Source organism: Equus quagga, chromosome 6 (genome assembly GCF_021613505.1).
Source record: "Equus quagga isolate Etosha38 chromosome 6, UCLA_HA_Equagga_1.0, whole genome shotgun sequence".
Classification (NCBI taxonomy): Eukaryota; Metazoa; Chordata; class Mammalia; order Perissodactyla; family Equidae; genus Equus; species Equus quagga.
In genome coordinates, this window is record NC_060272.1 from 107,005,977 (window position 1) to 107,022,035 (window position 16,059).

A 16,059-nucleotide genomic window follows, 5' to 3' on the forward strand; every position below is an offset into this window, starting at 1 on the left:
CAAGTATGTCAAAATTGAAACCTTGAATCCTACCTGAGAAAGTTCCACAACCACCCCTGGTTCAGAAGTTGTTACTTTTATACTTCCAAGTGCCTTTTCCCACCTCCCTCACCCAACTCTGTGAACCCAGTCTGCACTGAACTGACTTCCAAGGAGTCTTTACCATTTTGTAAGGAATTCCCTCCCTCTGCCTCAGTCCTAACTAAGTTTCATAGATCCTTCTAACCTTTAAAAAAAAGAAAACCCTAACTGCTAGAGGAATAAACTTTGGGCCTAGAGGCTAAATAATCAGTTCACATAAAAACCTCTCTTCTGGGGCCAGCCCAGTAGTGTAGTGGTTAAGGTCACGTGCTCCGCTTCAGCGGCCCACGGTTCACCAGTTCAGATCCCAGGCACGGACCTATGCACCGCTTATCAAGCCATGATGTGGCAGGCGTCCCACATATAAAGTAGAGGAAGATGGGCATGGATATTAGCTCAGGGCCAATCTTCCTCAGCAAACAAGAGGAGGATTGGTGGCAGATGTTAGCTCAGGGCTAATCTTCCTCAAAAAACAAACAAAAAACCTCTCTCCCTGCTCTAGTGTATTCTTAAATCAGACTTGCTGATAACTGCTTGCCCAGAGCCAATAACAGCAACTGTGAGGCCCAGAGTAATCAATGACTTAAAATTAAAAAAATCCTCTCTGGCTCTAACTGGGAGAGAATAAAATAATAATTATAATTTTTAACTGTACAAGGTACAGTTGTGGTTCATGTGGTTCATGGTTAAAGAGATATTTGAACCCATAGTATATCTCTTCCTGTGGTCTTTTTCAACTAGACATCAAGGAAACAGGCACCATCCACCCAGAACAGACCCTTTTGTGGTTTTATTATACTTTCACTTATCAAAGGTTACAAATGATTGAAAATGGGATAAATTTTCTTAAAACAAAAGATAATTACAAGGTTTGGGGACTAGAAAGAGCTTAGAAGAAAAAAGTAGCAGTAATAGCAATAGACGTTGTTTTTGTAGAGTAATACTAGCAACAGTCGCAGTAGAAGTAGTAGTAGTAGCAGCTGCTGAAATAGCAGAAATGGCATCAGATTTTAAGCATCTGCTATATCCAGGTGGTATACTGGATGCCTCACATATATTACCTCATTTAATCTTCCCAGCAGCCCTGCACAGTAGGCATACTATCCCCATCTCATGGGTGAGAAACTGAGAGTCACAGCAGTAACTTGCATAAGGACACACTGTTAGTAACCCAGCAGAGCCGGGTCTGTCTGACTCGAAAACCTGTGCTCACTCTGGTTCACAACCCAGTCCCCAACCTGTGTTAGTGAGCTGAGTTAAACCAGATCTCAATGCTAGGAAAGAACTTTCTACCAATGATTATTGTGTTTTCTTCTGTAAAAACCCTCTAAAGTCAAAGCAGAAGGAATAGATTTTTATTTTTTTCCCCCATCTGAAGATTTATAGTTTCAGACCAAAGCCAGTCAGATGGCTGAAGTTTAGTAAGCATGGTCAAGGGTCAAGGACAGAGTTTTCTTTGACTAAATGGATTTTGAGTTTCCAGCCCAGCCACAGGCTATGTTAACCATGACCTGGTGGGGTTTTCAAGCGGGATCAGTGGGTATGGGCACAAATTATTTCTGACAAAGAAAACCCATTGATGCATTCATTTTAAATTTTTTCAACCAGCATTGAAATAAGCTTAGCTTTTCCAAAGAGTACTTGTCAAAACAGATCTAAAGGATTATGGAAGCTTGAAGCTTTTAGAGGAATTGGGACAGCCCAGAAATCTCTAATTTACTATAAATTGGTGGCCACAACCACTGAAGGAAAACACACTTGTTAAAGAACTCTGGCCTGTGTTTGACCATCCCCTCAAACACCATCTGTGACACATCACTAGACAGATAAATGAGTAGTAGCATCAGCTTAGTAAGAATTCTGAGGCTTTTCGAACTCACAAGAATATGGATTTGTGGATAGAATCAGGGATTCTTCTAGTTTAAATTGACAGTTTCTACATCTTCATCTTTCAACCCAATGGCATCCTTGGCCCAAGGATAAAAAAACACATGTCCAAAAAGTGTAGTGAGTGTCCCCTCAAGTTCATTCAAATACAGGGACTTTTGGGGGCATATTAAACCTTTGTTTCCTCCAAAATGGCCAGATTTAAATAAGGAAGATGTTGCTGATGAAAAACTGCACATTCCAAACAGAAAAATACCTCGTGTCGCATTTTCTCTGCCCGAGAGGGATCTTTTAAATACATAGTAATGAAGTTCATTTGGCTGCCTCTACTGGATTCCAGATCTCTCTTCCTTTTACACAAAGTGCATCCACTGGCAAAAAAAAAAAAAGAAGTCGGGAATGAATGCTTGTACCTTGGACAGGAGTCATAGCTATTTCTCAATTCAATGCCCTAAAGGGCAGATCCCCAAGTGGTTGAGTCTTGTCGTGTCAAGAAAGTGTATAAAACCTGCTTGACCATTGCCTCATTCCTATGCCTTCACCTGAAATACCCTTGCCCATCCGCCCCTCCCACTATCCCTCTACCGTCCTTCAAGGCAATGTAAATTCCTGGCACTTATTAGATGCTCAATAAATGATTGGCTGGGTGAGTAGATGGAAGAAGGGAGGAAGGAAGCAGGGGGAGAGGTACCTAGCACTTGTTTAGGATGGCTGAATGCATAGATAGGTAGATAAAGCCTTCCATAAATACCCCAGTTGATAGACTCTTGCCTTCTTCTTGAATATCTCTTGCTTGTTTTTTTGTTTACCTCTCATGCAGTTCTTCTCCACTTCCTTGCATTAGAGTGATTGGCCATATCTCCCCCTAGAAGAAGATCATACTCCCTCAGGCTCCCACTGCTCTCTAATGAGGCAGAGCTGGTGCTCAGCAGATAACAGATTCTGATTGGCCAACTTGGGGACACAGGAGTAACAGCCATTGGGACTAACCGTTTTGGGCCAGGGGCCTTGAAGAGAGAAATGGATGTCTAACTCCTTTCATGCTGGTGTGTTTTGGCTACAGTATCATGGCCACAGCCGCCAGCATTGGAGCTGCTGGTGTGCCCCAGGCCGGCCTGGTGACCATGGTGATGGTGCTGAGTGCCGTGGGCCTGCCCGCTGAGGATGTCACCCTGGTCATCGCCGTCGACTGGTTCCTGTGAGTTGGAATAAATGCGCGTCCACGGCCGGATGGGAGGGCGGGCTTCCCAGCCAGGCAGAATCTGCTGTCTGTCATCATTCTCTCCTTGGATTGCGTAACGAGCCATCTGTTGCTGCTTTAATTTCCCTCTGACCAGGCCATCTGATAACGTGCTTAAAAATTAACTCCTCATAACTTTGAGCAGTGATTTTTAAAAGCCAGTGATCTCAATTAGCTCATTATACCTGGTAATGCTCAAGGTTAGGAGCTGGGTGTGGGACAAGATAAACATAAAATAATAAGGTGAAGAAGCTGGGCAAGGTCCCAGACATTCCAAACCCCAGAGGCCACCCTAGCCTGTCCCAGCCCTGGGTCACCATCATAGGTTCAGAACCACCTGGTTCAAAATCAGCCCATCTTCCCAAGATCTTCATTACCATGAGGGGTAGTGGCACAAGCAAAGGCCTTGGGGTAAGACTAACTTGGGTTTGAATCCCCATTCAGTGTCTTACTGGCTGCTTGACCTTCAGCAAATTCCTTAACCTCTCTGAGGCCCAGTTGCATTATCTGTGAGATGAGAAAGATTCTGTCTACTTCATTGGGTTGGTGTAAGGACTGAGTGAGCTCATGTGAGAGGAGTATCTAGAACAGTGTCTGGCAGGCAGTATGTGCTCAATAGATGACAAGTTTTATTGTTATGATTAGAATGAGTTGGACCATTTAGGCCTCGACCAACAACTCTCTCTTTCTCTCTCTCTCCCTCACTCTCTCACACACACACACACACACACACACACAAGTATGCACAGCTAAAGAACACACGTGACATCTAGGTAAGAACATGCCTTTTGTGACCCTCAAGGTTAAAGTTAGAATAAGCCTGGTTCCCAGCTTTATCCTTGATGTCCATTTTATGTGTTGGTCTTCCTGCATCTAGGTCTGGCTCTGTCCTCTGTCCATCAGGGGTAAGTGTAACTCCATATTTAGGCTTCACTCAGAACCTGCCAGGCTTACTGGGGAGTACAGTTGCTGTGTAGTTTGCAAGCAGCAGCTGAGATGGTAGAAAGGGTAGCAGAAACACTCCATGTGGGTGGGGAAGATACAGTCACATCCCACAAGACAAAAGCTCCTGCACCTGGGAAGCTGTGCCATGTGAGACCTCCTCAGTAGGTGGCTGGTCCTACAAGGCCCAGCTGAGGTGGCACCTTTCTTGTCAAGGTACCCCACCATGGAGGCAAGAGTTTTGACTTTTCTTTCTAGTGGAGATGGTGGGTTTGCACTTCTCTCCGTCCCCTGGTTCTTCCTGGAACCAATAACCTTCACTTCCAAGGTACCAGAGAAGTCAAAGGTCCATTCTGATCCATGGGAAAGAAAGACACTAGCTGGTCCATACCAGGGTCTAGTTCAGTCCTTAGCCTTGTCCTAAATAACAGAAGGGCATCCAGAATGGACGTGTATAAGCACTATAGGCCTTTTCTGCCCTGTAGGTGTGTGTTTCACAAGAATATTCATAGACACAGTTCCTACCAATAATGCTCCAGTATCAAAAAGGATACTCTCCTCCCCAGTATGCCTTCTCTACACATCTTCCTGCTGCCAGCCTCTTCTCCAGGCTGTCTGGGAGTTAAGACTGGCTGAGGGCGCCTCAAGGAGAATGCCACGCCCAGGCTAACTTGTGTTTTCTGACCCCCTGCTCTGTGGTGTCCCTGCTAGCTTACTCATTGAGTGGCCAGGTGTGGTAAAGAAACAAGGACACCAGGGACACACACATGCAACACTTGGGCATGCATGCACACGCCTACACACACACTCTTTCTCTCTCCCTCCCTCTCTCTCTCTTCCCCCGCCAACTGGCACATGCTCTACCCACAAAACATCCAAGTTCTCTTACCTTAGCCAAAAGAGAGCCCAGAGATGCCCACAAGACAGGTTGTGGGTGAAAGACTTACTGAATTCTGACCCGCCCTTAGCTCCTCAAAATATCTGTGAAGACTCTACTCACATTTCTTTGGGAGGAGAGGAAAGGATTTAGAGAGATTGGTGCTGGCTTTAGGGAAGTCATTGTGACTTACTAGCAGCATAGACCCAGAGGAGCCTGCTTGCTCATTCTGTACCTGTATAAACAACCTTCTGCCTCAGGCTTATGAGGAGAGGAGCCTCTGGTCAGCTGGCCATGAGGAGAGCACTTTCTGCCTTTGCTTAATTTGTAACTGAATGCTTCGGGTCCTTTGCTCTCTCCAGTGATGAAGAAGAATGAAATCTAGGCCTCCTGTCTGGCTTACCCTTTCTCTTCCCCAGGGACCGGTTCAGGACGGTGGTAAATGTCCTCGGTGATGCATTCGGGACAGGCATCGTGGAGAAGCTCTCTAAGAAGGAGCTGGAGCAGATGGATGTTTCATCTGAAGTCAACATCATGAACCCCTTTGCCTTGGAATCTACAATACTTGACAATGAAGACTTAGACACCAAAAAGTCCTATGTCAATGGAGGCTTTGCCGTGGACAAGTCTGACACCATCTCGTTCACCCAGACCTCACAGTTCTAGAGCCCCTGGCTTCAGATGTCTGGGAGTGAGGAAGGACATCTCCATGAGAGTCATCTCTTAGCAAATTCAAACATTAAATAAGGAAAAGAAAAACACTAATGGCCACTGATTTGATATACAGACCTCCAGATTATTTCTATATTTGGATTCACAGCTTTTGCTCTCCAGGTTCTGGTATTTGGGGATTGGATAAAATGAAAAAATTGATTCAAAGGAAAGCTGTTTTATCTGGAATTTTTAAATTCTATGAGAGACAAAGTTTGGAAGTATATAAAGTAGTAACTCTTGGAATTAGGTAATGGATGTGGAAGAGAAATATTGCTTTCTCATGCACAGACCAGTGTTTTGGGTTTTTAAAAAAATATTCTATCAGTCATTACAAATTTTTACTCAGGCTTTCTATTGGCATGGATTTCCGTTGAGCTCTCACATTTTTATAGATTATAATGCATCTAAACAACCGCCCCCCCCACCAGTTAATGTGCCAAATTGTCTAGTTTGAACTCATCTCCATCCAATTTCAAAGAAACTGCTTTGAAAGAAAACAGACCAGCACAGTTCTGCAATAACAGTTTTAAGATGAGTGTGAGGTTCTGGAGGAAGGGAGAAGGGTTCTTTTTTCAATGTACTGTATAGGGACACTGGCAACTATTAACCCAGTGTTCAGTATGGAGCTACATATAGATATATATGTATATATTTATTATTTTCATATAATTTTCCAGACAGATCAGAATTGAACTGTCGGTGTGAAATAAAGTACTCTCCTCATACTTGAATAATAACTGATTTTGATCCAGATCTACTTTGGGGCTTATCAGAACTCCTCTCTTAGGAGCACTCGAATGAGAAATCATGTTGTTCAATCTTTTCACATCTATGTATCAACCCCAAAGCAGAGACAGATTTTGGTGATACTCCGAGGTGGCATAGCCATTCATTTGCAACTTCCAGATTCTACTGCTGGGAAGGAATACGTATCAGCTCTATATAAGATTATGTACAAAGGTGTCACTCACATAAGGCTGGATGTGTTTTTATCCAACTGGAAGGGTTCATTCTTCCAAGCTTATTTATACTCACTTAAAAATGACAGTACTTTGCCCTTTTGTACCCATCAGGGCCCAAACAACAGTGGCAAGCTACTAGCTAAGTTGTATTTTAATATGGGTTTGATGGGTTGAACAAGCCACATTGGCCAGAAAAGCACTGTCCCTACCCTGGACTCTAGCAGAGTAAATCCCACGACACAAGACATTGGTATCAAGTGCTCCAGGGAAATTCTTCCATTGTATGAAACTTGTCTCCTCCTCTAGGAGGATTGTTCTAACTAACTAGTAGTCTAGTAATCTTGGCCCTACTCATTAAAATCCATTGCCTGTCATTCTGCTAATTTATGAAGAGAGCTATTAAAGTCTATGCTTTCGCTCTCATCTTGTAAATAATGCTTGACATAAACTTGTATTTACACTGAGATCCAAAATAGTTGTGTTTCTGCAGTATTGAGTAGCCCATTTAAGCCTGTGCTTTTATATTTAAGAACCCAGAAATGTACCAAAGATCATGGAAAGGTAAATAAATGCTCAGTATTGACCACCTGCACCTGAAATCTACAAGAGAATCATACTGAATTGTCATGTAAACATCATAAATATGGACCAGTGATTCAGTGTGAGTTTTAAAATGCAAATATTGGTGGTGTTTATAGGAAGTAAATCTAAATATAAATGCAATTGATCAGTAATTTATCTTGGGCTGAATGGTTCTACCCCCTCAGCAGGTTGCTCTGATTTGAGGCACTAGAGCTGGCAGAGCTCTTTAGGAACTGCAGGTCACCCTTACTTTGGAGTGAGTTTGTAACCACCTGTTAACACACTGTGCTGTTAACTCATAAAAGAGAACAATGTTCCATTTCAGTCTCAATAAACATCTCCATCATTCTTTCTTCCCCGCCTTCTCCTTTATCTGTTCTTTTATCTCACTCAGATGGGTGTGGGAAGGTGGAAACGTGGTTAGTTGACTCAGATTGTACACAGATTATCATTTTCAAAACTGTGTTTATATGCAAGAATGAAAAAGCAGAGCTTGAGGAAAACTAATCTGATTCTTCATGTTAATCAGTGGGGATTATAAGGCTGAAATACAGTACCATTATGAACAGTTTGCCCATATTTTATGACTGAGATGAAAGAGAAGGTAGAATTTGGCTAGAAATTACTATAATGGGAGACAGTCTTATCTCAATATGATGGTGACTTGGTTTCACTGAAGGACCAGTCCTGCCCTCTGAAATGTGACTACAAACTTGAATGGCTCTATTCAGAAAGCTCTTTAAAGGGATGGCCCAGTCCTGCCTGGAACCAGAGTCACGGCAGGGTTCTGCTGGTGAACTCAAAGTCTGTGATAGACCACAAAGGAATGGACAGCTCCCCACTGAGAGGACAGTAGCTCATAAAAATGCTTATCACTACTTGCCCAAACCAGTTCAGGCTAGTTTCCTTTTTTGGCAACATGATAGAATACCCCACCTCACACCTCCTTAGAAAGAGATTTTTGGGGGCCAGCTCCATGGCTGAGTGGTTAGAGTTCCGCACACTCTGCTTTAGGAGCCTGGGGTTCACAGGTTTGGATCCTGGGTGCGGACCTACTCTATTTGTCAGCCATGCTGTGGAGGCATCCCACATATAAAGTAAAGGAAGACTGGCATGATGTTAGCTCAGGGCTAATCTTCCTCAAGCAAAAAAAGAGGAGGATTGGCTCAGGGCGAATCTTTCTCACAAATAAATAAAAAGAAAGATTTGTTTGGAAGAGTTAGTACACCTGAGTAGGGCCTCCATACAATTTTGATCTTGCCCCAAGTATACTCATGTTCAGAGGAATCGTGTTTTCAGCTCTAGTGAATAACTTCATTTTTCAACAAATCTTTGTGAGCCGACTGGGTACAAGGCCATTTATTAAAAACACATCCCATTCTTAGCCTGAGAAGACTGTGTTTGGCTTATAATCAGGCAGTGGGCCAGCAACAGTGTTGGCTTTGCAGGTGTTTAAGAATCTTCCTTCCTGGAACAGAAAGAAGAAATGGTCATGCAGAGCCTTGGCAGAATGCTAGAAAGTTCTATGTGACAGGATTGATAGTCTGTATTCTCTAATTCCCAGCGAGGGACCACAGAGCCTAGTGAGTGGGCACACATCTCTGATCTTTATCAGCTTTGTGACTCTTGCCAATAATCTAAGCCTTGGTTTTCTCTTCCATGAAATGGGGATAACAAATCTTGCCTCATGAAGCTGCCTTAAGTTTTAAGTGAGAAAATATATGTGATGCATTTAGCAGAGACCCTGCCACATAATATGTTTAGTAAATGCTAATGCATAATGAAAAAACTGGTCATGAAAACCGTACGAATAGCAGAGGAGCTTTGTCTGATACAGTGCCAGAAGGTGAGAGGATGGTGCAAAAAGACCAGGCAGGGTGTCGCTCTGCAGTACATACAGTCGCTGGGAGTTGGAATCCACTTGTTGGCACTGACAACAACAAAAAAATCTAAGTGTGTGAAATTAGTGACCGTGGTTGGAGATGACTGGGCACAGTTCTCAATGGCCCAGGCTAAATAATGCCACAAAACCCCTAAGCAAGCAATAACATCTAACCACACAATTGATGTCCCATTTCTTCTCTCACTAGGGAAAACCAGTGCCATGTGTGATTTGGAAGATCAGTGTGATTTGGAAGATGTCTCTCTGGGATTACAGAGACACTTGAGGTGTCATCTACAAATCTCACCTCATCTGCCAATTTTAAGACATCACAAAGTTCAGGACAGTTATTAGTAAACCCTCAAAGCCAAGATAAAATCAATATCCTTGTTATTCTGGTTGGAGGAAAGGAGAAAGGAAAGCAGTGGCCTTGTCAAGGGAAGTTCTACTGATTTCTATGAGGCCTCGCCAGCTTGGAGCTGGGAAGCTCTGGCTTCATGAAAGCATATTATCTAGAGAGAAGGTTGCCTCACAGAAGTGCCATTTATCAAAAGATGGAGGCAAAGAAAACCTGAAACTAAATGCAGAATCAACCAAACTCCTGAGCAGCAGTGTTTCGATTCCAACCCCACTCCCACTCCCACCCACCCAACCCCATTTTCCCTCCGAGAAAATGCCATTTCCTGACAGACTAGAGGCTCTGGTAGCTGTGGTTCCTCTATGACTCAGGAAAGCTTTCAGCAAGGTTATGATGATGTCACATTCTCTTTCCTCACTTCAGGGCATTTGAGGGAATGCAAAGCAGGGTTGCATCATCTGGGTATTTCAGAGTCAAAGGACGGGCTGCCACAGGAAGAAATGAGGAGTTTGGAGATCTGGCACTAGCCAGGGTCTGCTTTATCTTGTCCAGGCCCTGTAGAAAGGCCTGTTTCCCAGGGCGAAGATAAGACTGAAACGAATGGACTGGTCCCAGGAGGGTAGTCGCAGGAGAAAAGGCACCACCCCATCAGTGCACAGGTGCTTTCTTTTATGGACACACCTCCACAAAGTGGTGAAGGCATACACATTTTAAAGATGACTTTGATCTTCTTCCAAGCACTCAAATGTAACTTTCATTTAAGGAGTCCTCATGTTGTGTTTCCAAGGTCATCATTTTAGTTTGGCAAGAATAATAAGAGGCCAACAGAAAGGTCTGTCTGAGCTGAGGACTTTGGAAAGAAAAAAAAGTTCTCCAAAATGAATCCGAGGATAATGAAATGTCCAGGTCTTTAGGAAAGTGGGTAGGTCTGACAAGTGTCAAAGAAGTGCTACTGTGTAACTCATGTTATGAATAAAAGCAATACGGGTTAGCAACAGCAGGACCCTGGCTGATCCTTCCCCAGCAATTGCTCTCGTCTTCCCAGCATGCCAAACCGGCTTTAATTCCCAGGGCTTACAAACGAATCCTCCATTTCCTAATTTAGCAAGAAAGGTTAAGACAGACAAGAATGTGTTAACTTCACATTAAGCACAAACAAACTCAAGGCTCTTTGCTCAGGAGGGGCCAGTTAAGTTAGAAAAACATGCCACCTGCAGTTGATGAGAAAATTAAAAGTACAAACAATAAGGCAGACTCGGGCTGCAAGCACATTGAGTCTGCTTTTCTAGGACCAAGGAAAAGTTTGCTCCTATATCATTCCAGGCAGGCAGCCACCTACCCTAATCTTGGGCATCATCACCTTTAGTAGAGATGATGCTTTGAGTCAAATAAGGGTTCAGATTAGTTTAAGATGTTGACCTAACATCTAACTGCTGCAGGCACTGAGGAGTTTCCTCCCTGCCAGGATGACTGCAGGAGAGGATGGGATGTCATGACTCCAGAAGAAAAGCAACAACGACAGAGAGGAAACTCATTTTTATTTACTTGACAGATGTTTGCATATCAGATACTATGTGGCAAGCATCGCTCTTAGCACTTAACAAATATTATTAATCTCAACAACATCATGAAGTAGGTGCTATTATTATCCCTTTTCTACAGATGAGGAAACTGGTACAAAAGGTTAAGCCACTTGCCTAAGATCACACAACAGATAGGTGGCACAGCAATTTGGCTCCAGTGTCAACATTCTTTACCAGGTGTTGAAAGCCAGAGAAGGCCAGGAGTGCTAGAATATTCATTCTAACTCAAGTCTAGAGTGACCTCACATTTTCAAGACAAATAACAATCATTATTAACACTTACCAAGTGTTAACTACATGCCTGGCACTGTACTAAATACATACTTAATCTCGTTTATTCTTCTCAACACTCCTATCAAGCAGATATTATTACCCTCCATTTCCAAGATGAGGAAACTGTGACTTAGAGAGGTTAAGTAACTTGTCCAAGTTCACAGAGTTGGGACTCAAACCTGATTCCAAAGTCTGCGATCCTAACCATTCAGGTATGTGTTCAAAATGCCTAAAAATTCCACGTAAATGGGAACCAAAAGAAAGTAGGAGTAGGGGCCAGCCCCGTGGCCGAGTGGTTGGGCTCGCACTCTCCGCTTCTGGGGCCCAGGGTTTCACCGGTTTGGGTCCTGGGTGCGGACATGGCACCGTTCATCGGGCCATGCTGGGGCAGCATCCCACATGCCACAGCTGGAAGGACCCACACCTAAAAATACACAATTATGTACTGGGGGGCTTTGGGGAGAAAAAGGAAGAATAAAATCTTTAAAAAAGAAGAAAAGAAGAAAGCAGGAGTAGTCAGAAATCTCCCAACAAAGAAAAGTCCAGGTCCAGATGGCTTCACTGGTGATTATACCAAACATTTAAAGAAGAATTAATACCAATCCTTCTCAAACTCTTCCAAAAAATAGAAGAGGAGGAAACACTGTCAAAATCATTTTACAAGGCCAGCATTACCCTGAAATCAAAGCCAGATGAGGACATTATGAGAAAAGAAAATTACAAGCCAATATCCCTCATGAACATAGATGCAAAAATCCTCAACAGAATATTAGCAAACTGAATTCAACAGCACGTTAAAAGAATCATACCCTGTGATCAAGTGGGATTTACTTCTGGGATACAAGGATGGTTCAACATAGACAAATCAATAAATGTAATAGACCTTATTAACAAAATGAAGAGAAATATCATATGATCATTTCAACAGAGGCAGAAAAAGCATTTAACAAAATTCAACATCCTTTCATGATTAAAAACTCCTAACAAATTGCATATAGAAGGAACATACCTCAACATAATAAAGATTATATATGATAAGCCCACAGCTAATATCATACTCAATGGTGAAAAGCTGAAGGCTTTTCCTCTAAGATTAGGAACAACAAAAGGATGCTCACTCTCACCACTTTTATTCAATGTAGTACATAAGAAGTCCTAGTCAGAGCAATTAGGCAAGAAAAAGAAATAAAAAGCATTCAAATCAGAAAAGAAGTAAAATTGTCTTTGTTTGCAGAAGACAGGATATTGTCTATAGAAAACCCTAACAACTCCACCAAAAAACTGTCAGAACTAATAAACGAATTCAACAAAGTTGCAGGATACAAAATCAACATACAAAAATCAGTTGTGTTTCTATACACTAACAACAAATTATTGAAAAAAGAAATTAAGAAAACCAGCCCATTTACAATAGCATCAAAAAGAATAAAATACTTAGGAATAAGTTTAACCAAGCAGGTGAAAGATCTGTATACTGAAAATTATAAAACATTGATGAAAGAAACTGAAGAAGACACAAATAAATGGAAAGATATCCCAAGTTCATGGATTGGAAGAATTAATATTGTTAAAATGTCCATACAACTGAAAACTATCTACATATTCAAAGCAATCCCTATCAAATTCCAATGGCATTTAAAAAATAGAAATAGAAATAACAATCCTAAAATTTGTATGAAAACACAAAAGACCCCAAATAGTCAAAGCAATCTTGAAAAAGAAGCACAAAGCTAGAGGCATCACACTTTCTGATTTCAAACTGTATTACAAAACCATAGTAATCAAAACAGTATGGTTTTGGCATAAAAACAGACACATAAATCAATAGAACAGAATAAGGAGCCCAAAAATACATCCATGCATATTATGATCAATTAATTTTCAAGAAAGGAGCCTAGAAGATACAATGAGAAAAAGATAGTCTCTTCAATAAATGGTGTTGGTAAAACTAGACATCCACATGCAAAAGAATGAAAATGGATCCCTATCTTACACTATACACAAAAATCAACTCAAAATGGATTAGAGTCTTGAATATAGGACTTCAAACCATAAAACTCCTAGAAGAAAACATAGGAAAAAAGCTCCTTGACATAGGTCTTGGCAATGATTTTCTTTGGATTTGACATCAAAAGCAAAGGCAAGAAAACCAAAAATAAACAAGTGGGACTACATCAAACTAAAAAGCTTCTGCTCAGCAAAGGAAACCATCAACAAAATGAAAAGGTAACCTATGGAATAGAGAAAATATTCGCAAACCATCTATCTGTAAGGGGTTAATAAACAAAATATACGAGTAACTATATAACTCAATAGCAAAAAAACAAATAACCCAATTTAAAAATGGCCAAAGGACCTGAATAGACATTTTTTCCAAGAAGATATTCAAATGACCAACAGGCACATGAAAAGATGCTCAGCATCACTAATCATCTGAGAAATTCAAATCAAAACCACAATGAGATATCACCTCACATCTGTTAGTATGTCTATTATCAAACAAACAAGAGATAAGAAATGCTGGTGAGGATGTGGAGAAAAGGGAACCCTTGTACACTGTTGGTAGGAATGTAAACTTGTAGACAACTATGGAAAACAGTATGGAGTTTCCTCAAGAAATTAAAAATAGAACTACCATATGATCTAGCAATCCCTCTTCTGGAAATATATCCAAAGGAAACAAAATCACTATCTTGAATAGATATCTGTACCCCTATGTTCATTGCAGCATTATTCACAATAGCCAAGATGTGGAAACAGCCTAAATGTCCATCAATGGATGAATGGATGAAACAAATATGGTGTATACATACAATGGAATATGATTCAGTCTTAAAAAAAGGGAAAGAAATCCTGCCACTTGCAACAACATGGATGAACCTGGAGGACATTATGCTAACTGGAATAAGCCAGACAGAGAAAGACGACTACGGCATGGTATCACTTATATGTGGAATCTAAAAAAATGTCTAACTCATAGAAACAGAGAGGAGAATAGTGGTTGCCAGGGACTGAGGGGCAGGGGAAATAGGAAAAGGCTGGTAAAAGGGTAAAACTTCCATCTATAAGATGAATAAGTTCTGAGGATTTAATGTGAAACATGGTGACTATAGTTGATAACACTGTATTGTATAATTGAAAGTTGCTAAGAGAGTAGAATTTGAGTTCTTACGACACACACACAAAAAAGTGAATATGTGAGGTGGTGGATGTGTTAACTCAGTCAACAGTGGGAATCACTTCACAATGTATACATACACCAAATCATCATGTTGTACACTTTAAATATATCACTACTTTGTCAATTATACCTCAATAAAGCTGAAAAAAATGCCTAAAACATAAAAGCAATGCATGATAGTATCCGGTCCTCATGTGTTTAAAGGTTATTCATCTTTTCTAATCATCTGTCATTTCATTTGTTACAATCAAATTTACTCCTTCAAACTGCCTGTCTTCATTTTCCCATTCTAGCAAAGATTAATTTAAAATGTGTCTGTATTGTCTCCCACACATCTAGTTGCCCAACCTCACCTCCTTTATAGTTGATAGAATATCATTGTATCCTTCCTTCATATCACTTTTGAATCTTTAATTCAAAACTTAATTCTTTCAAGAAGGCTTTCTATTCCAAAACCAGGGATGGGAAGGTGTCAGAATAAAAATTGGAACCCTATTTCTCTTTTCCTTTCTTGCTAAATTTGGGGGGCTGATTATTGGTCTTCATGCTCTTCCTCCCTTTCCTCCCCATTCACTAACACCTTAATCCCCTGCATTCTGGCTTCTACCCCTCACAGCTCCCTGAGACACCAACATAAACCAATACCCTGCTTATAAAATCCAACAGGCATGTTCTCAGTTGTCAACTTTTACTCTTTCACAATATTTGTCACTGTTAGCTTGTTTTCCACTAAGTTCTCTTCCCTTGGCTTCTAAGACATTGAGGGGTTCTGGCCCCATCCTCTTCCACCATTCTTCAGTGACCTTTGTAACTTGTTCCTCTTACTACTGCCTTCCTGTGGGCCTCATCTCTGCCCAATACTTAGCCTGTGCCAAATACACAGGGGCCCCTCAAATATTTGTGGAATGAGTGAACAAACTCCATTTCCTTCTTCTCCCTCTCTCTACACTCTCTCCACCAGAAATTCATCCATTATGATGGCTTCAAGTTCCACAACTATGCAGATGATTACCAAAAATATGTATCCACAAAATCTATAGTTGCTCTTGATTTTTCCTGCCCTGACTTCCCAACCAAACTTCACATACACGTTTCCAACTTCTATTAGACACTTCCCTTTGGCCTGTCCAGTATCTTTCTAAACTGAACTTATCCAAAATCCACCATGTAAATTTCTTCTGTATCCTCTCTTTCCTAAGTTGGGTATTGTGTTTTCAAAACCATTATTCCTACTGCAACCTAGGATCGTAACAATTTCTTCCCTCTTTGGCCCCAAAAGGTCTGAAGTTACAAGGCAGGTCTACAGAGGTTCATTCATTTATTCGAACCCCTCCACCTTGGTGGGAGTTTCAGGTGGGAGCCACTGAGTGACAGTGCTGCCTTTCTGTGAGTGGTGGCTCAAGACTTAGCCTCTGTTCAGACATGAATAACTGAACATGGTGCATCCCTGCATTTTCTCTTCCCATGTAATTCTTGAATAAACAACATGTATTTTGA

At 41.4% G+C, this 16,059-nt stretch overlaps 1 protein-coding gene across 2 annotated transcripts in view; it reads left to right on the plus strand.

Annotated features, from left to right (window-relative positions):
- Positions 1–7,638, plus strand: part of SLC1A1 (solute carrier family 1 member 1) — a 72,381-nt gene extending 64,743 nt beyond the window's left edge. For both annotated transcript variants that reach the window (XM_046664582.1, XM_046664581.1), the window contains 2 exons: positions 3,032–3,166; positions 5,447–7,638. In XM_046664582.1, coding sequence (XP_046520538.1) covers positions 3,032–3,166; positions 5,447–5,693 — 382 coding nt within the window. In that variant the 3' untranslated portion in view covers positions 5,694–7,638. The remainder of the gene's footprint in view (positions 1–3,031; positions 3,167–5,446) is intronic.
- The last annotated feature ends 8,421 nt before the right edge of the window (positions 7,639–16,059 follow it).